Raw genomic sequence first — 21,565 nt, 5'->3', positions numbered from 1 at the left:
GAAAAAAATTAAAAAAAAATTCTCTAGCCTTAGTCTTCTTTCCCATACTATAGCTCAAAAAGCTGATTCTGTACAGCTTCAATTTGCTCATCCAGGTTCAGGAAACGTGCATCCATACCCTAGAATTTCTCATCAAATAGTTGAAACCTGTTTTGACACAACTCAAGGAGATTGTTCTGATTTTTAGCAAGACTATCCATTCTGTTGATTACTAGCCTCTCAAAGGATGTCATTGAAGTAATCCTTTCCTCTCCAATATCAGCACTTGGTCTAGCATTTTCTGCAGCAGCAGGTTCCTCAGCATCTTCATCCTCATCTTCAACTTGAACTCTACTAGATGATGCAGCTGGATCTCCACTTTTACTCACCCAAAATCCATTGATTTTGGTGAATCCCATCTTGCTTAAAGAGCCATTGTTTACCTCACTTGAGGACTTCACCACTTCAGCCAACCCTTCTTCTAAATCCACTTCAAAATACTAAAGAAATTTAGTAATTAAAATGGCATAAGGATAACGAAAATCACATAACCTTGTTTCCTTCTGCATGCGATCTTTGATAATGTGGATCCAGTTGAGCTTGATTTCGTTCATAATGCAGTAGATAAAAACCAAGTCTTCTTCTGATAAAGTTGAATGATTGTTGTCCCTTGGAGTTAGGATCCATGAGACGATGAAATCTACCAACCTTTCATTCAATTTTAAGCCTCCAACACCAAACTTTGTTACCCTAGCTTGTGGAATTTGGAGACAGTTTTTGTAGAATTGCATTTTGTTGAATTCATCAACAACTTCAGTGTTACCTCTGTTAATCTTAAGCCCAGAGAACTTCAGGCCAGTTACGGCTGTCCAGACTTCATTTGTGATTTCCAAATCTACTCCCTTCACATGAGACACAAGTATATCACCATTGAGTTGTAGATTGGTGTAGAAAACCCTTACCAGATCTGGATAGATGTTTCCAGATAGCTCCAAAAAGCGTGTAAGCAGTTGTTCCTTCAGCAATCTCCTCACTTCCATTATTTTTTATTCCTTCATCCAGTTGAAGAAGACAAATTTTGGTGTATTGATTACTTTCCTACTTGTTTCATGTAGGTATTTGTTTATCAAATCTGGATCACTTGAGAACCAGCTCTCCAGTTTTCCACTCCTTCTCATTGCTCTAGTCTTCATTCTCTTGGAGGAGGGAGGAGTTGATTCCATGGCTTGAGAGCAATCTGCAGAATAGGTTAGTGCAGAGAAAATAGGAAGAACAATTGTTTTTTTTTTGTTGTGAGAAAGAACAACCAGCTGTTTTGAATTTATAACCAAATACTTTGAAATATCAGTCAAGAATTTTGGCATTTAGTGAGGTGAATTCAAACAGAAAAGAATCAATTCAATGACCACAAAGTTGTTTTTGTCATACCCAACCAGAAGGTACAGAAAACACATGCAACCCTTGACCAAGTATTAAAGAATTTTGATTTCCAATACAAGGAAGAATATATTCTTTAAAAAGCTGTAACTGCACAGAGAAACGATGTTCAACATTGTAATAAATGCATTGTTGACTATAAGCAATATTGGGTCAGATTAGAGAATAAAAACAAATTACAGAGAATCAAAACAGAAAGCACAGCAGTACTGTCAAGACTAAAACAATCGATTGTTTCGCAGAATCAACCAGTTGATTTTCTGTGACAGGGATTTTAAATAAGTGAACATCCATCATGCCTCAGAAGATAATAAGAGCAAGGGCACAAGCATTAAATAAATGAGCATCATTGGATGTCTCTATTTGTGATTTCTTTTGTGTAGTTTTTAGTAGAACTTTAAAAAGGAGGTCTAGATATTAAATAAGGGGTGCTAATGTACAAAACAAAGTCACAACTTCCATGTGACATAAAATAGTAGGTGTAGATATAGTTTTAGGAGGTGCCAAAGTTGGAAAACAAGTCACACTTCTCATGTGACTTGTTTTGGCTCAAAATTTGAATTAGAATTAGGAGGGAATTCTGAATTTGTTTCACTTTCATTTCAGCCCTCTAAAGCTATAAATAGAGGTGCTTGGTCATTGTAAACACAAGTTGAAAGTTGAATTTTGAAGTAAATAAACTATACTCAATTTGTGAGTGATTGTTGGGAGACTTATTCCCCTCTTCCTTGTCTCATCTTGTGATGCATTGGGAGCATTCAAGTGGCGGCAAATCTGCACTTATCTTGGACCTTTCATCATTCAAGTGGCGTGTCCATTTCCCAACCAAGCTACAACCACATAAGTCACCTTCCTTCACCTTGTTTCTTCAATTTCAATCAGTAGTTTTGTTTCCTTTGCCTTGTTCTTCAATTTTAATCAGTTAAACTTGTTCCATTTGTGATTTCATCGGTAGCTTGCATCCTTCACTACAAGAAAATAACAATTTAGTCACCGAATCTAGCGACCGAAAATAAGTGGTAGCAATTTGCAACCGAAATAGTCACCGAATATTCTTAGTGTCAAATTTGCGACTGAAATAGCGATTGAAGAATTGTTAATGATATTAGTTAGTTTTGCGACCAAATCAGCGACCGAACATGAGAGTCACAAAACCATCGGTCGCTAAAGTGGTGGTTGTTTTGAATAAATTGGGAAAGATATATATGCGACCGAATTAGCGACCGAATATGTTTATTTTTTAGTCACCGGTTTTTTATTTCGGTTGCTAAATATAATTGTTTATTTTCTGTCACCAAATTAGCCACCAAATATGTTTATTTTTTAGTCACCGATTTTCTTTTGGTCGCTAAATATAATTGTTTATTTTTGCCACCGAATCAGCCACCAAATACGTTTATTTTTTAGCCACCGAATTTCTTTTGGTGGCTAAATGTAATTGTTTATTGTAATAATAATAATAATAATAATAACATTTATTTTTTATAATTAAAATTAAAAGAAAAAAAATCCAATTTTTTCCCCTCTTTTGTTTTCTCCCGCTTCTCTCATTCTTCATTTTTCCCATTTTCTCTCTTATCATATTTAGTTGCCATTGTTTCAGCTTCCCACTTCTCTCATTCTTCATTTTTCCACTTTTCTTCATTTTTCTTAAACAAAGTTGTTACTGTGATAGAAAGAGAATGAGAATGCACAACTTGGCGCACGACACAACGATCTTCGACGGTATTGCTTTGCATTTCCTTCAACTCTATCTTTCTCATTGTCTAGGTTAGTATGTGATTTGTGCGTTTTGATACGATTTATGCATTTATATTGTAACTGAAGATTATATATAAAATAGATTTATCCAAGGGGTATCCTTCCTTGGATGCCCCTTCCTTCCTTGAGAAGACCCTGCTTCCCACCAAGGCCAGAGAAGAACTGGACAACTTGGGGGAGGACCAGCTGGGGGGGGGGCAAACCATGAGGCAATTAGGGCAAGCCTTAGTTGCAAATTGCCTTATCCTCTCCAGGTTTAGACGATGGAAGGACTCGGCTAAGGAGGAAGCCCTCAGAGTTTCTAAGGAGTGGAGGAGCTTCAAGAAACCAAGACGCTTCTGACTGAGAAGTCAAAGGAGGCCTTGGAATTATCTGCAAAAAATGTCGAACTCCATGTTGAGGTGGAGTGATTGAAGGAAGAGCTGACAAAGAGAGGGGAGGAATTGGCGCAGAAGGACGAGCTCCTGGAGAAGACCAAGGAAGACTTCACCAATGACGTTGCCAACTCCTATATGGTGGGGTTCCACGATGTTGTCGCCCAGGTCACCTGCATCTACCCTAAGCTAGAATTCTCCCAACATGGCTTGGGCAAGATTGTGGTAAATAGGCGATTAGTAGACGGTGAGTAGTGGAGTGGGGTCCCCTTGCCATCATCTCCCTTTGTAGCCCTGTGAACAATTTTTTAAACTTTGTACATGTATGAATATTTTTATTTATGCAATCGTGCTCTTCTTTGCAATACTTTAGCTAGTATAGTGACAATGCATGCTTCTAATAAATGTGTTTACCATAACTTAACCCACTAATAACAGTGCTTTTGATCACCTCATGCTCAAGTAACATGGCTACCAAGACTTAAACAAATAATGATAAATATCGCCACACCAACATAATTGATGCAACTAACCATCTTAACAAGGTAACACGCTAATTAAGCACGATGAACCGTGGTGCTCTTGGCGCTCTTGGCAGAGCTGTCTACAGGAAGACCTGTACTTCTTGGTCACGGGGGTTGTCTCACTCCACTTTCCCCTTGGTAATGTACGACTTAGGCACTTTCCTCTCACACATCCCTCCTTGAGGCTAGGGATAACGTGTGGGGTTGACTTGGGTGTTGATTCTCCCCTCAAGTCTACTATCGACACCTTCATGGTGCCTTGTTACCTTACAGACTTGATCTCAATTCCTCCCAATCGAGCACTCGAGCTCAGGGAGTTTCTCCCATGCCCAGATGGGTTACTCCGTATGCCCTTTACTGCATGCTCTCTTCTAATGTTAATTGGGCTTAGTACCTTCCAGAATCACAATCTTACTGAGAGGAGAGTGTACTGCCTTGCAACACCTACTCAGGGCGTTTGAACTTGGAATCTTACCAAGACAGGGCGACTTCCCTAGTTTAGGCCAAACAAGCTTAGTTATGGCAAATAAAACTTTTGCAACACTTGATCTCAGAGGCTGGCTGAGACAAAGGTCGTCTTTCTTAGCTCAAACCAAACGATGGCAAGCTACGATTTAGGGTAGCTGAGCTCAGAGTCCCTCTGAGAAAAAGGTCCTCTCGCCAAAATCGCTACGAGTCTTTACACTCCCGACCTTGGAATCTTACCAAGAGGAAGTCATCTTTCCCAGCTCAAGCCAAACGATAGTGAGCCACGATTCAGGGTACCTGAGCCGAGATCTCACTGAGCAAAAGGTTTTCTCGCCTGATTCGCTATTGGTTTCTATACTCCCAAGGGGAGGTTACTTCGAGTTCGTTCAGGGTTCCTAAACTCAAAGCCTTACTGAGAATAGGATTTCACATTTGAACTTCATAATCGTAGGGTCACCTAAGCTTTGGAATCTTACCAAAGGGATAGGTGACCTTGTCTCATTAATCATTAGTACATGCAGTGCGCTTACTCGGATAACATGAATGTACAAAAGTTAGGTGGAAATTGACATCCAGGAATGTTCCTCATGAAAAACCATTGCAACATAATCATTAGCACATGACCTTTAAAAGGAGAAGAGTCTACACCCCTTTGGCACCTCTAACCAATACTAGCTTGTTCCTTCTTGGGAATGACAAACAACATCCTCCATTATTGATTAAAACTGAATACCAGCCATAGAAAAAATGTCTCAACTTGCAACAAATTGTTTTTTCAAGCACCAACAATGCCCATTTAATAAGAATTCCATCCTCCAATCTAATAGCCAAAGTTGTTGCTTCTTTGAATAACATGAAATTTTGACATCAATCATTCCTTTTTCCTTTAGACCAGATATCCCAGACAACAATCCACTAAATCCTTATCAACAATGATATCAAATGTAGAGTTACTATCTCCTTTCCCTAAATTCTACCTTTTGCCTCTTGTTGTTGTCACTTATATGAGTGCACCATTTCCTACAAAATAAACACATTTCCCAACTTATATGAGATTTTTCCCAACTTATCTGAGATCGAGCCTAAGAAGAAGATTAAACCTTCTTCGTATCCCACTTGGTTATTTCCTACATCTGACCCTCCTTTCTTACCTAAGCTCTCCCTAAAATACCAACACTTATGAAATCATTTATTTTATACTAAATTTAGACATGTTATAGGGTTCATACACCATTCAGAGTATGTTAAATTAGCTAATCTCTTTGTACTTGTAATCCATGACCATATCTTTAATTGATTCATCATTCCGTGTGTGTTTTAAGACATACCATCTAACATGTAAACTGTCTATCTCTGGTTTTTCTTTCTTGTGTTTTCTGGTTTGGTGGTTACCATTTTTCTGGCGGTTACATGTCTTCTATGTATATATATGTTGTCATTGATGTTCTTCGATAACATATTACGCAATAACATGTGTTTCTACTTTGCTTTGTTTTCTTCTTCTTTTTGTGTTTTCTGTATTTTAATTTCTTTTTGTTTTTCAATTAAGTTAACCATGAAGGTTGTTTTTCAAATTATTTTTCAACTAAGTCAGTTTTAAGATGGTATTTTCTTTTCTTTTTTGTTTTTGTTTTTTTCTTTTCAACATAGGTGAGGAATTAACTAAAAAAGAAACAAAAATTGAATTCTCACAAAATTTAGGAGAAAAATACATTTTTTTATCTTCACAACAATATCAAGCCTTAATGGCATTGTGATAAGTGGCTAATTGTAGCAAAAAATCATAGTTAAAAAACATGCACTATAAGAAAATAACAATTTAGTCATCAAATTCAACGACCGAAAATGAGTGGTCGCAATTTGCGACCAAAATAGCCACTGAATACCCTAGTGTCAAATATGCGACCGAAATAGCGACCAAAAGAATTGTTAATGATGTTAGTTAGTTTAACGACCGAATCAATGACTAGACATGAGAGTAACAAAACCATCAGTCGCTAAAGTGGTGGCTGTTTTGAATAAATTGAGAAAAATATATTTGTGACTGAATTAGCAACCGAATTTATTTTTTAGTCATTGATTTTTGTTCGGTCGCTAAATGGAGTTGTTTATTTTTCTTCCACCGAATATGCTTATTTTTTAGTCATTGATTTTCTTTCGGTTGTTAAATATAATTGCTTATTTATGTTACCAAATCAACCACCGACTATGTTTATTTTGTAGTCATCGATTTTCCTTTGGTCACTAAATGTAATTGTTTATTTTCTACCACCGAATTAGCCAATGAAATGACATTTATATTTTTATTTAATTATTTATATATGAAAATAAAATAGAAAATTTTAAAATTTGAAAAGAAAATAAATTTAAAAAGAAGATAAAAATAATATTAATATTAATATCAATAATAATTTTTCATATTAATTTATAAACATATTTTAAAATATATAATTATTATAAATAATAATTATATTTATTAATATTATTGTTATAAATTGTTCTTGCCGGTTGATTGTACTTCTAGTTGACTTAGAACGAATGCATTGTCTCCAATATCTCTCTCTTGATTGCTTCTAGTATGGCTCCGTTGGGATAGAGGGCACCCTACCTGTTGATGACACTCCGACGATCAAGTCAGCTAGGGCTCACAAAAAAGTAATAGTTTAGTAAAATGTGCGAAAAACAGCGTACCTTTTCCTGGAGACCTATTATCCTTTTTATCACTGCAACATGCAACCACTCTCCTTGGAGCTCAGCGAATCTTAACTGAAAATAATTACATTAAACTTTTATTGGTAACAGAAAACCACATGCCACGAGCACCAATGATCTTCAGGTGTTATACATAGGCCCACTTTCCGTTACCCAAGTGTCTCCCTATATCACTAGGGTTTAAAGCAACTAGCCATGTGTAACAAATACACAACAAAAACCTGCAACATATACATAACAGGAAAATATTGCCACATATTAATAATAATAACAAAATTATATCTACCACTTAACTATATCTTTTAAGGGTCGCATTAGTGGAATTACTTTGTGTGCCTATCATGCGATCTAGACCCAACCTGACCAAGGTCCCTGGCCTAGGTTTCCTTAGGCCCAAGCACCGAGCAGGTCTCGCGGTACAAAAGAACCAAGAATACAAAAATACTACTGAGGATCGGGCACTGGTCAGTACACAAGCCCCCTAGACTCGAGCTGAGCTTGGTTAACCAAATAGTCTCTCGAGCCCTGTTGATCATTGACGTGACGGTTTCTCAGAGGTAGGTGAGCGCGATTTTCGAAACGTTTCTGAAGCAACATTTTACTGTCCGCGGTCCACTTGTACACGTGTTCCAGTGCTAGTGGTAGCGAAACTCAACCATTCGAATTCCTTTTTCAAAAGTTTTAAACCCCTAAAACCCCTCGTTTTCCATCAATTCTTATTCAGAGCTCTTTCCTTACTCCCTTGCCTCACTAAAAAATCTTCTACTCACTTCTTCGAGCTTCCCTTTATCGATCACGAAGGTACTCCTCCTTTTCCTCCCGTTTGTTCACCCTTTGCCTGTACTGCCTGAAACTACTATGTTTACAAGAAGCATGTTCAAAGCTTTAGGAGCTAGGGGAAATTTATTTTCTCTTTTTGTAATTTCTTCGGTTGAAGGTGCTTAGAGGGAAACATTAGAAACCTCTTTTGTTATAGCATCTTTTAGGTTTTAGTTAGGAGCTTTAGGAGGGGGGGTGTGTTAGTAGATAGGTGTAGGAGTAGAATAGGAGGTGCCAAAGTGAAGGAAGAAGTCACACCTTCCTCATGCCTTGTAAATAGGCGCCAGTTCTAGAATATGTTTAGGGGGGAATTTTGAATTTGTGTAGCTTACATTTCAGCACCTTAGGCTATAAATAGAGGTGCTCTCTTTGTAAAATTCAAATTTGAATTTTAGAGAAAAGAAACTATACTCAAATTTTGAGTGATCATTGGAGAGCTTTTGAGCCTTCTTCTCTAGTCTTATCTTGAAGGATCCATGGTGTCCTCAAGTGGCGGCAGCACACTCATCTAGGAGCAACCATCCTTCTAGTGGCGTGATCATCCAACCATACATCCATCTTCATGAGCACTCTCTTCTCCTTCCTTTCTTCTTGTACCGACCAGGTCATCGGGTGTGATGACGTGGACAAGAGAAAGATAGGTAGTCAAGAAGTCAACGTAGTCGTCGTATGTAAAGGCGGCGTTCTGCAGCATAAATAAGCGGTTATCGCCGAGATGTGTCACCGCCAAGATGGATCATCGCCCATCGCCTAAGTAAGACGTCGCCTAAGTAAGACATCGCCTAAGTAAGACATCGCCTAAGTAAGACATCGCCTAGGCAAGACATCGCCTGAAGAGTCAACCCGCATGACGTAAGCATTTCACAGAGAGGGGGCCCACACGAGGGGATAACCCTAAGTTGGGTGGCGGCACTGTGGGTCCCTATGCACAGAATAAATGATCAAGTCAAAAGGGCACGTGGTAATGCCCACGTGCTCATTAAAGGTATCCAGGGAAGGCTGCATGCATGACACGTGTCTAATTAGGGCACTCGAACAGTATGATGGCGCGATAAATACAACGCTCAAGTTAGAGCCCAAGTGGCCATAAGGTCATACATTGCACTCCAGATAAGGGAAGTCCATGGGCCAGATACGCTAAGATCCTAAAGATAGCGTCGCAAGGACCTTCTCCAAGGAACCCTAGATAATAGCAGGCAACGCAGAGGTAAACCCTACTTTTCACTTATATATAGGGCGCAAATAAGCTCTAGAGAGGTACGTTTTTCAGTTCGCAGTTACACGAGTTTTAACCTAGTTCCCAGATAGACCTACAGAGCACAAACCCTAATTGTTCTTGACGGCGCATCCGCTGAGAGCACAAGACAATTAGGGCAACACAGTTTTAACCATACAGTTTCAGTCATTGAGATAATTATACAGTTTCTAGTTACTTTGGTGTTTCTCGCTAGCTGACTTGATCGTCGGAGTGCAAACGGCCGCGAGGGCGCCCCTTTGTTCTTCTTTTTTCAAGTACTGACAGACGAAGCAAAACGAAGGTGCCCTAGCTCGTTAGAACAAGCCACGCATAAAGACGACCCAGGTCAACCGGCCGGAAGATCTGGCGCCCACCGTGGGGCCGATATAAACATCGGTTCCACCACACAAGCTTTCAGTTCAAGATTCCAACACTCAGATAAGTCGAGAGGATCCCCAAAGAGCCATGGCCACCCGACCAGCACGCGCTAGGAGTGAAGAGATGACCCTACAACAGCTCATGGGCATGGTGCACGGGCTACAAGACACAGTGGCAGCCTCGAAAGTAGAACAGGAACGCATGCAGGCGGACCTCACAGCTTCTCAAGTAAGAAGCGAGGAACTCCACCGCACCAACGAGGAGTTACGTCATAGATGGCGTGGCAGAGACGAACCGGAGGCTGCATCCCCACCCAGGGAATTCATAACACCATTTTCACAGGCAATCTTGGAGACGACAATACCCAATACGTTCACAGGACCCAAAGCGACCTTCACGGGAATGGAGGATCCCGAAGCGCACCTCACGGCGTTCCATACACAGATGTTGCTGGTAGGTGGTTCGGACGCTGTTAGGTGCAAGCTTTTCATGAGCACCCTGACAGGGATGGCCATGGACTGGTTCATCAGCCTCCCAGAGGGCCACGTCACGTCCTTCGCCCAACTTTCAAAACTATTTAGAGAACAGTACCTAGCCAACAGAACTCCCGCCCCAGTCTCGTACAACCTTTTCGACGTCAAGCAATTCCAAGGTAAAACCCTAAAGGAATACATAAGCCGCTTTGGAGCACAGGTGGTGAAAGTAGGTACCAAGGAGGAACCCATGATTGTGTACGCGTTCAAGAAGGGAGTATGCCCCGGATCTTTCAGTAAGACGCTTAACCGCAGTCGCCCCAAAACTTTCGCTGAGATAAGGCGACAAGCGGTAGAACATATTGCCTCGGAAGGTGAAACGTATGAGAAATGCACAACCACTGTGCCAGCGCGCCCCAAGGCACAGATACGCACGCAACCTGTTCGGGTCCACCAAGCCGTCACAGAAAGGAAACACTTTGACGGGAAACGCGCTTACGAGCCACGAAGGACTCAACCTAAGAGTCGAGTAGAGGACAGGAGAGAAGCGAGCAAACCGCCAAGACACAACTTCGTGATGGAACTCAAAGATCTGATTGCGATACCCAGCATAGCCGACAGGTTGAGGCCACCGATTAAAGCTGACAAGGTGCTAGGGCCTCGCAAGGAGTCGTGGTGCGAATTCCACGAAGCATTCGGGCACCATATCAACAACTGTCTCGCACTTGGCTATCAGTTGGATGAGCTCGTGAAAAATGGCTTCCTGAAGGATTACTTGATGGAGAAACAGGCGGGATGACCACCAGGCTCGCAACCAGGGGGCAGTGAGGGACAGCAGCACGAGGCGCCCGTCCTCGGTGAAATCCACACCATAGCTGGTGGGTTCTCGGGTGGCGGATGTACGGCGTCGCAGCGTAAGAAGTATGCGAGGTCCGTAATGTCAGTGGAAGTTTTCGAGGACCATTCGCCTGACGTGGACATCACGTTCACTAAGGAAGACCTCAGGGATGTTGTGTCGCATGACAACGATCCCATTGTGATCTCGCTCGTCACGGCAGGAAGAACGGTTCATCGGGTCTTGGTCGATCAAGGGAGCTCGGCAGACGTGATGTTCTGGCCGACCTTCGAAAGGCTACAACTATCCACAGATCAGTTGAGGCCATATGGGGGCTGCTTATACGGTTTTGCGGGTGATCAAGTCGAAGTCAGGGGATACATTGAGTTAAGAACAACGTTCACAGATGGGACCGCCTCGTGCATGGAGAAAATCAAATACCTTGTCGTGAACGCCCCTTCAGCATATAATATCCTATTGGGAAGGCCAACACTCAATAGGATAGGAGCCGTACCCTCCACGAGGCACAGGAAGGTCAAATTACCTTCAATGGAAGGGGTAATCGTCACCATCCGAGCTGACCAAGAGGAGGCAAAGAGATGTTATGAAAACAGCCTCAAGAACAGGCGATCAGTGTGCCATGTGACCACAACACCGCCTCTTGGTGCGAAGGATGCGCAGAAAAGCCGACGGGCCATGGATGCGGCGATAGGGGGAACCGCCGAAGGCGACGTGGGTATGGACGTGACATTGGAAGCAGCCACCAACCGCGACGTAACCATGGGAGATGTCGAGTTGAAGCCTGAGAACAACGCTGGAGTAGAGGAAGAGGAAAGCTGCCCGGAGGCCGCCAGGGAGTCAAGCATTGTGAGAGCATTGCTCGCTAGCAAGAGGAGGCCTCGCCCAGTTGGAGATTGGCTCGAGAGGGAGATCGGCGGTAAAACTTTCAAGTTGGGGAAAAATCTAGACGACGGGACACAGGAACAGATCGTCAAGGTGATAGGCAGACATCTGGACGCGTTCGCGTGGTCTGCCTCGGATATGCCAGGAATCGACCCCGTTTTTTTATGTCATCGCCTAGCAATGGACCCCCAGGTCAGACCAGTCCGACAAAGAAGAAGAAAATTCAATGAAGAAAGGAGACAAGCGATCAGAGATGAAATGCAAAAACTCCTCGAGGCAGGCCACATCAAGGAGATACAGTATCCGGAATGGCTCGCCAATGTTGTATTGGTAAAGAAGAGCAATGGGAAATGGCGAATGTGTGTCGACTTCACAGATCTAAATAAAGCCTGTCCAAAGGATTCCTATCCTTTGCCAAGTATAGACGCCCTAATGGACAGCGCAGCAGGGTGTAAGTTGTTGAGTTTCTTAGATGCGTTCTCGGGGTACAACCAAATTAAGATGCACCCCATGGACGAGGAAAAAACTGCCTTCATGACAGAGAAGTCGTGCTATTGCTACAAGGTGATGCCTTTTGGGCTGAAGAACGCGGGAGCCACGTACCAGAGATTGATGGATAAAGTGCTTGCACCTATACTTGGGAGGAACGTGCAAGCTTACGTTGACGATATGGTCGTAACATCCCTGGGAAAAAACCAGCATATAGCCGACTTAGAGGAGTTGTTCGTTACGATAACCAAATACAAGCTAAAGCTGAACCCTGAGAAATGCATTTTCGGCGTGGAAGCGGGAAAGTTCTTGGGTTTCCTCTTGACCGAAAGAGGGATCGAAGCAAACCCTGACAAGTGTGCGACCATTTTGGCAATGAGGAGCCCTGCTACGGTGAAGGAGGTGCAGCAGCTAACGGGTCGGATGGCCGCCCTGTCGCGATTTGTGTCTGCCAGTGGAGAGAGGGGTCACCCATATTTCCAGTGCTTGAAAAGGAACAATAGGTTTGTCTGGACGAAGGAGTGCGAAGAGGCTTTCGTAAAACTCAAAGAGTACTTGGCAAGCCCGCCGGTTCTGTGCAAACCCCAAGTGGGAGCGCCCCTCAGGTTATACTTCGCCGTAACCGAGAAGGCGCTGAGTGCGGTGCTCGTCCAGGACCAAGATCAAATTCAGAAACCCGTTTATTTTGTCAGCAAGGTGTTGCAGGGCCCAGAAGTGAGATATCAGGCTTTGGAGAAAGCAGCAGTAGCAGTAGTGTTTTCGGCGAGGAGGTTGCGCCACTACTTCCAGAGTTTTACAGTGTTGGTGATGACCGACTTACCTATCCAGAAGGTCCTAAAGAAACCAGATGTGGCTGGAAGAATGGTAAAATGGGCGGTAGAGTTGTCGGAGTTCGACATCAAGTATGAGCCCCGGGGACCGATCAAGGGACAAATCTTCGCTGACTTCGTGGTCGAATTATCTTCTGAAACAGTGCAAAGCGCCGGAGATGGTTTTCGTTGGGTGCTCTCAGTGGATGGATCCTCTAACCAGTTGGGCAGTGGGGACGGGATAATTCTGGAAGGACCCAACGGTGTATTGATAGAACAGTCCCTAAAATTCGCCTTTAAAGCCAGCAACAACCAAGTGGAATACGAGGCTTTGATCGCTGGTGTTTTGTTGGCAAAGGAGATGGGAGCAAGGGTGTTATTGGCCAAGAGCGATTCATTGCTAATCACAGGCCAAGTGACCGGCGAGTTCCAGGCTAAAGATCCGCAGATGGCAGCTTGTCTGGAGTATGTGCAGGAGTTGAGGAAGTCTTTTGTTTCGTTCGAAGTACTGCATGTGCCAAGAGAGCAGAACGCCCGAGCCGACTTGCTAGCAAAGCTCGCCAGTTCGGGCAAGGGGGGCAGGCAGAGGACCGTCATACAAGAAACCCTGAAGACACCTCGAGCGTTCGTGGCAGACCACCAAGTTCTCCAAATCTGCAAGTCAAAGGAAGGGATGGCAAGAAGTCGTAAGTCCCTATCTCAGGAGACCTTGAGGACGCCAAGGGTTAGAGCGCATCCAGTGGGAGAGATAAAGATGACACAAGTTTGCGCCGTCCACGAGCCGGACACATGGATAACGCCATACCAGCGATACATGGCAGATGGCGTACTCCCAATGGACCCGACGGAAGCTAGGAAGGTAAAAAAGAACTCCAGCAAGTTCACCCTCATCGATGGCGAGTTGTACAGGTTTGGGTTCACACACCCTCTTTTAGTATGTGTGCATGGAGAGAGGTGCACGAGAATTATGGTCGAGCTCCATGAAGGGATTTGCGGGAGTCACATCGGAGGTCGAGCCTTGGCGACAAGAACCATCCGTGCAGGTTATTATTGGCCGACAATGAGGGAAGACTGCAAGAGATATGCCCAACGTTGCAAGCAGTGCCAGGAGCACGCCGATTGGCACAAGGCGCCTCCGGAAGAGTTAAAATCAATCTACAGTCCCTGGCCTTTCCACACATGGCGAATCGATATCCTGGGACCCTTCCCATTGGCGATTAGGTAGATGACGTATTTGGTTGTGGCAGTCGAATACTTCACGAAGTGGATTGAAGCAGAACCAGTAGCTCAGATCACAGCGCACAAAATATAGAACTTCGTATGGAAGAATATTGTGTGTCGCTTCGGTGTGCCCAAGCGTTTGGTATCGGATAACGGGACTCAGTTCGCAAGTCACCTGCTGAAGAAGCTGTGCGAGGACGTTGGAACTCAACAGGTGTTCGCTTCTGTGGAACATCCACAAACGAATGGGCAGGTGGAGTCGGCTAATCGGGTTTTACTAAGAGGTTTGAAGAGGAGATTGGAGAAAGCCAAAGGATCTTGGGCTGAGGAAGTTCCCCGTATAATATGGGCATATCACACCACTGAACAGTCAGGAACCCACGAAACCCCGTTTAGCTTGGTGTACGGGTGCGATGCGATGATCCCAATTGAAATCCAGGAAAGCTCGCCGAGATTCCAGAACTTCGTGGCAGAAGACTCGAATGCAGAAAAGAGGATGAACTTAGATTTGTTGGATGAGGTCAGGGAGGAGGCAAGGGTAAAGGCCGAAGCAATAAAGAGAAGAGTCGAGCGCAAGTACAATTCTAGGGCAAGGCCAAGACAGTTCAGAGATGGCGATCTGGTAATGAGGAAGGCCCACCTGTACGAGATGCAGAATAAATTGTCACCCAAATGGACGGGACCGTTTAGAATAACTGAAGCACTCGGGAACGACGCCTATCGTTTGGAAACGCTGGAGGGAGGGGCGATTCCTCGCACTTGGAACGCTACCCACCTCAAGTTTTATTACAGTTGAAGCATTGTAAGTAGCAGTTAACTCGAACAGTTGAGTGAAAACAGTTTTTCAAGGTGGCGCTCTTTTTCCCTGAGAAGGGTTTTTTAATGAGGCCACCCAATAAAGAAAGTTCGAGTCTATCAAGTTTTCCCAGTTACTGAGTTTGCATGATTATCATTTTAAATAGTCTATCAAGTTTTCCCAGTTATTGAGTTTGCCCGATTATGATTTTAAATTTTTTAAACAAAAGACTTAGTCGTCCTTGTATAATTTAGGGCAGATTCAGATCGCATGCATTCAGTCCAAAGTTTTAAAGTATAAATTTTTTAAGACCTCATCGCCACCTGGCGATCGGAGGCAAACGAGTATAAGTTTCAAGTCCTCATCGCCACTCGGCGATTGGAGGCACAAGATAAGTTTAAGTCCTCATTGCCATCTGGCGATTGGAGGCACAAGCACAAAGTTTTAAACCCTCATCGCCACCTGGTAATCGGAGGTGAAAGTTAAGTTTAAAGTCCTACTCGCCAAGAATGAGTATAGGCGAGAACAGAATAAAAAGTCCTACTCGCCAAGAACGAGTTTAGGCGAGAACAGATTAAGAAGTCCTACTCGCCAAGAACGAGTATAGGCGAGAGTTCAGAGCAAGATGACAGGCATGTCCAGTATGAGTTAAAATCCGGGCGCCTAGTCCTTGAGCAGGGGTTAAGGGATTCCTTCGGGACGCCCCCTCCTCAAGTATGAATAGCTAGCCCTGGTACCAGTTAAAATCCGGATGCCTAGTCCTTGAGCAGGGGTTAAGGGATTCCTTCGGGACGCCCCCTCCTCAAGTATGAATAGCTAGCCCCGGTACCAGTTAAAATCCGGACGCCTAGTCCTTGAGCAGGGGTTAAGGGATTCCTTCGGGACACCCCCTCCTCAAGTATGAATAGCTAGCCCCGGTACCAGATGAGTTAAAATCCGGGCGCCTAGTCCTTGAGCAGGGGTTAAGGGATTCCTTCGGGACGCCCCCTCCTCAAGTATGAATAGCTAGCCCCGGTACCAGTTAAAATCCGGGCGCCTAGTCCTTGAGCAGGGGTTAAGGGATTCCTTCGAGACGCCCCCTCCTCAAGTATGAATAGCTAGCCCCGGTACCAGATGAGTTAAAATCCGGGCGCCTAGTCCTTGAGCAGGGGTTAAGGGATTCCTTCGGGACGCCCCTCCTCAAGTATGAATGGCTAGCCCCGGTACCAGAGAAAGTCCTCCTCACCCTCGAGTGAGTTCAGGCAAGATGAGATTAAAAGTCCTCAGTGCATCCAGGGAAAAGGTAGCCCCTGGGCAAGTTGAGGCACCAGATAAAGTCCTTCTCGCCGTCGAGCGAGTTCAGGCCAGATAAAGTCCTTTTCACCCCAGAGTGAGTTCAGGCAAGAAAAGGATAAGAAGACCTTTTTGCATAAGCAAATTGAGGCAAGTTCGAAAGTCCTCAGTGCAGAATCAGGCCAGCCCAGTTCAGGCGATGACCTGGAAATACACATGTCACTTGGCAGATCGGGCAAGCGAGATTTCAGATACTAAAAATGACTCTCGCCTACTGGTCAGTAAGTAATTTCGTGTCAAATGTTATCGCTATAGACTAACTTTTTGTTTAAAATAAGTTGATCGCCAGAAAATTAAACATCAGTCTGCGCTAAGTTAATTGGGTCGAGTGAGAGCCCACCAAATTATCAGGCGATCGCACAACAGGTAAAAGATAAACCATGAGCATAAGTTGACACGGTCCGAAGAAAAGAAGTCATTACAAACAGATTCGTTGCACATAGACAGAGGTCGAATATGTAAGTCTTTCAGAATGTTCCTAAGAAAACGTCAAATGAAAACGTTAATCTGAGGGTGCAATTTTGCCGTCTCCCACTTCATGGCAAATCGAGAACTGGGAGAGGTCCAAGTCGAGGTAAGCACAAGCGAACTGCTCCAAGGCTGCGCCAAACCCGGAAGTCAGAACATTTGCGGCATTGAGGTCGAGTTCTTCACTTTGTTTCTTCAGCTTTTCGTTCTCCTCAAGCGCCTGGCCAAGTTTTGTTGCAGATTCGTTCAGCTCCTTATCTTTCTCGCTCAGTTCCTTGGCTTTTTGGTCCATGTCAGCTTTGATGTTACCCAGTAGATCCTCCCTCTCAATCGACTTGGCCTCGAGCTCGTCCGCATAGGCCCCTTTAGCCTTGAGAGTCTCCTCAAGGCCCGCTATCTTCTCCTGTTGATGCACGAGTCTGCCCTCGAGTTCGGTGACCTCTAAGAGTTTGGCGTTGAGCTTTTGGCCTAGTTCAGCGCTATCTTTGCGTTCGCTCCGCAACTCCTCCTTCAAAGCATTCTCTAACCGCGAAAACTCCAATCCCCGCATCGTAAGATCACGCTTAAGTTGTTGAACTTGGTCTTTCGCAACACCGGCTTCGGATTCATACTGGCTCAAGGAGTCCCTTAAAGCCTCGCCCATCATCTGGTAAAGGCGTTTCTCTACGCACTCGGTAGTCATAGCGCTAAGGTAAGCGGCGTGGGCTTTCAAGACCTCCTCGACAGGGGCTGGAAGAGCAGGGATTGGAAGAGGAGTCGGGGGCTGGTTCTCGCCGCCGCCTTCATAAGTATGGACAACCAGGGGAACATCAGGACACGGCGGCGACACGTCTGGCTCCACTACGGGTTGGGGAGATCACTGAATGTCCACAGCTTGCTCCGGAACGCCCCCAGCAGCTGAGGTGTTTGAGGGTAGAGCATCCCCAGCACTCTCAAAGGGTGTAGAGACGCTGGGGGGATTTTCCGCATAATCTGGGCCCGTAATCTCGTTTGCGGGTAGCTCGGTGACGGTTGCCCTGTTCCTTTTGCAGATAAGTCCATCTTCAGTGCTCTCGTCATCCTCCTCATCTGAAACCATTATGGGATTCTTCCTCTTGGCCCTCTTTGGCGGTAGCTTCTTTCTCGAAGGGGCAGGAGGGGCGATAAGGGAAGATGAGCCCACGGGAGGAAGCTCGTCTCGAACAACAGCGACTTCCGCTACAGAATTCAGTACGGTTTGAGAACCCGCAGCGAGTTTGTGGCGTTTGACTATAGAACGCAGCCTGGCCATATGATCCTTTCCCAGCATTGTGTCTGCACGAAGTGATCGATGTTCACAAATCAATACAATTACCGATACAGATAATTAGCAGTGCAAGGGTAAGCGCAAGACATGTAATGCGAACAAACTTGGTAAAGAAGTAAAACAGATTTGGCACAGGAAGAAAAATCCAGGTGGAGTGGAGGGACAAACCTATGTAAAAGTCTAGTTGATCCTCATAGAATTCGAACTTGATGATTGAGGAGGTAGGTAAGGTGGTATTGGTGGAGGCAACTTCCTTCCAGAAGTGGCACAAGTCTCTATCGAGCTCCCCCATCTTCTCTGGACTCCTAGCTTTCCGAAAATGATCCTGAGAATCCTTTTTTCCCTTGTCAACCCAGTACAAGGGGAACCCATCGAGAAGTGTGGGACTCTGATCATTACAGCAAACACGAACGAACTTACCCTTCCAATCCTTATAAGATTGTTGGAAGATGGAAAGGATGGATCTCCCAGCAATCCCATTAAAGCTTACCCATAGGCGGTCCCCCGGGTTTTTGGCCTCAAACAGAAATAAGAACACGTCTACAGAGGCTGGATGGCCTAAATGTGCACAAACAATTTGGTATGCCCTGACAAACGCCCAGCCGTTGGGATGCAGCTGAGCAGGGGCAATATCAAGCTCGGTATGGAGATCCCTCTCAAAGCGAGTAAAGGGGAACCTGAGCTTAACCTTCTTAAACACGGTTGCATAAACAAAGCAGAAAGGGTGGCCATCGTTGCCATCGCTATCAGTACAAACAGGTTCCACGGGAGGACAAGGACGAATAACAACCTTGTCATCATGCTCCTTATGGAATGTAAGGTGGGTCTTATCTCTCAAGCGAAGAATGTCGGCCTCAGAGTTAATCGAGGAAGTCTCGTTCAGCAGGGCTGGAGGAGCCCAGGAGTACAACAGTTTGTAATCATGAATGGGGCGGGCAGCGGCGCTAGTTTGTGGGGGAGTTGATTGCGATTGGTTGTGATGGATATCCACTAGGAGAGGATTTTATTAATGAAGGAAGAGGATTTTCACCTACACATTTGAAGTTCTTCCTTCTAGTCTTCTCACAAATTAAAAGAAGTCAAAGAGAAGATCAAGCCTAAAGATAAAGAAGTCTACAAACTCTCAAATAATAGGCTTCATATTAAATATCTCTCTTTATAGTTTCTTTTAAATTGTAAATAATATAGAATAATGTTTAGAAAGGTGCTTAGAGGGAAACATGAGACACCTCTTTTGTAAAAGCATCTTTAGGCTTTAGATTAGCAAATTCTAGAAGCTTGGGGAGTGAGCTTAGTAAGGGGGGGTGTGATCTTAGGAGTTTTTTGGGTAGCTTAGGGAATAAGCTATGTAAATGACCAGCCCTTACTCCTATAAAAGGAGGGCTTAGGTCCTTCACAATTCAGATTGGAATTTTATAGTAGAGAGACTATACTCAATTTGGGAGAGAATTTGTGAGTTTTGAGTCTTCCTCTTCTTTGCCTTATCTTGTGAGCTATGGTGAGCTTCAAGTGGTGGCACTCCATCACTTATCTTGGTTCAAGGTTCCAAGTGGCGTGAATGGCTTCTTCCAATCCTCAAAATCCAGCAAGCATCTTCATATAAGTGTCTTCTTTCCTTTCTTCAATTTTCCATTCGGTAGTTTCATTTTCTAATGTGTTTCCTTCATTTTCTACCGTTTACCATTCTGTTTTAGGATTTATTTTGAGTTTTCTTGCTGTTTTCTTTTGTTACACCATGTGTTTGTGAAAAGGACTCTAGCACTCATTGTTCATATGAGTATGGCTGCTCTTTTGGAATGGCATTCTCCTTCCTAGAGCTGACCTTAAGCTTCCTTTCACTTGTGGTTATATCTTGTTATATGTCTTTTAATTTTGTAATCATGTCAAGTTTTGTCTTAGTCATGTTATTCCATAATTGTCATTACTTCTAGTAGTACTTTTATTGCTTTAATTGTTTCTTGCTTTGGTTTACTTTCTGTTTTTTGAGTTTATTGCTTGATCCTTTGTGCATTTTCATTTTTAGATTTGAGTTCATGCTTGTATTTTCATTCTATACAAGTTCCTTTACACAATTTCCATTATGTCTTTGCTAGTTCATCATACTGTTTTTCATTCCTAAATAGGCTCCTTTGTTTTCTTACAAACGTGCTACTGTTTTCAATTTACTGCAATTAATTGGCTCATAGGAAATTTGTGAAAATTTGGATTTACATACTTCAAAAGTGTTACAAAAGCATAGAAAAAAGAATCACTCAAAAATTCCAAGTACACAAAAAATGATAAATAAAATACGAAAAGTGTACAATACTGCCGAAAAGAATACGGTAATTGGGCAGCAATTTTGAAAAAATTATTTCTCTCAATTGGCTTACTGTTTTTACCTCATTCCAGTGCCATTTTTGAGTTAAGACATTGAAGTTTCTGTGGTTATTTTTTTCACATTCCAGTTCACTTTCAATCGGTACAGTTAAATCTGTAAACATAGCACAGTTTGCTTTTAAAAAAAAATTCCAGTAGCTGTTTTCTGTTTTCTTTCATCTACTCTAGCACTTTTCTTTAGGACTCTTTTTGTGTGCCTTCTTTATTCATTGAGTTCCTTATTTTTCTTGATTGTCTTTCATTCATATTCTTTCTAGTTTGTCATACATTACTCTCTGTTTTTGGTTTAGCTTTTATTGTTTACACCTTTTTCTTGCTTGTCTTTTTGTTCTTAAAAGTTGTGTGGAGACTTGTTCTTAAGTAAGTTGGTTTGCTGTAACATATTTCACTTGAAGCTACTACATTTCACAAGCAAGGCTTGGTTGAGGACAGAATATTTTCTTGGAGTGGTTTGAGTGCTTTCTTGGGCATTTTCCAGCAACCTATATTTCACTGTTTTTAATTGTTTAACAAGTTTCTTTCACTGTTTTGTTTTCTGTTTTTGTGTATTTTCTGCTCATGGCTCATTTCTCTAGTGGAGAGTCCTCCAAACCGTGTTCACCACAAAAGGCAGCCCTTTATGAAGACTTAAAGAATGCCAAGCAATCCAATGCTCACTATCTTGAGGTGATAAGGAAGATGGAAGCACGGCTCCAAAGTTTGGAGTTAAACCGAGAAGAAATGCATCACAACCGTGAGAGAAGAACTCCTCCTCCTAGTCGGCATTCTTCAAGGCACTCCCATGGTTATTATGAAGATAATCCAAGGCCAAGACATCATCACCATGAAGAGAGGCGCCAACATGTGGCTGGCCCTTGTTCTCCTAATGTAAAACTTCCTAGTTTTA

At 43.5% G+C, this 21,565-nt stretch overlaps 3 protein-coding genes across 3 annotated transcripts; 2 read left to right on the top strand and 1 right to left on the bottom strand.

Annotated features, from left to right (window-relative positions):
- The first annotated feature begins 9,776 nt into the window (after positions 1-9,776).
- On the top strand, positions 9,777-10,961 carry LOC137809129 (uncharacterized). Its single transcript, XM_068610268.1, has one exon. It carries the CDS (start codon positions 9,777-9,779, stop codon positions 10,959-10,961), a length of 1,185 nt encoding a protein of 394 aa, XP_068466369.1.
- Positions 10,962-11,099: 138 nt separating this feature from the next.
- LOC137809128 (uncharacterized) lies at positions 11,100-14,484 on the top strand. The gene is made up of 3 exons (XM_068610267.1): positions 11,100-12,230; positions 12,486-14,057; positions 14,446-14,484. Exons 1-3 carry the CDS (start codon positions 11,100-11,102, stop codon positions 14,482-14,484), a joined length of 2,742 nt encoding a protein of 913 aa, XP_068466368.1.
- Positions 14,485-17,049: 2,565 nt separating this feature from the next.
- On the bottom strand, positions 17,050-17,697 carry LOC137809127 (uncharacterized). The gene has a single exon (XM_068610266.1). The coding sequence runs from the start codon at positions 17,695-17,697 to the stop codon at positions 17,050-17,052; it is 648 nt and encodes a 215-aa protein (XP_068466367.1).
- Positions 17,698-21,565: the final 3,868 nt, after the last annotated feature.

The sequence above is a fragment of the Phaseolus vulgaris genome, chromosome 2 (assembly GCF_000499845.2).
Source record: "Phaseolus vulgaris cultivar G19833 chromosome 2, P. vulgaris v2.0, whole genome shotgun sequence".
NCBI lineage: Eukaryota > Viridiplantae > Streptophyta > Magnoliopsida > Fabales > Fabaceae > Phaseolus > Phaseolus vulgaris.
Note: the sequence above shows the minus strand (reverse complement) of the source record. Positions and strands in the feature narration are given on the sequence as shown.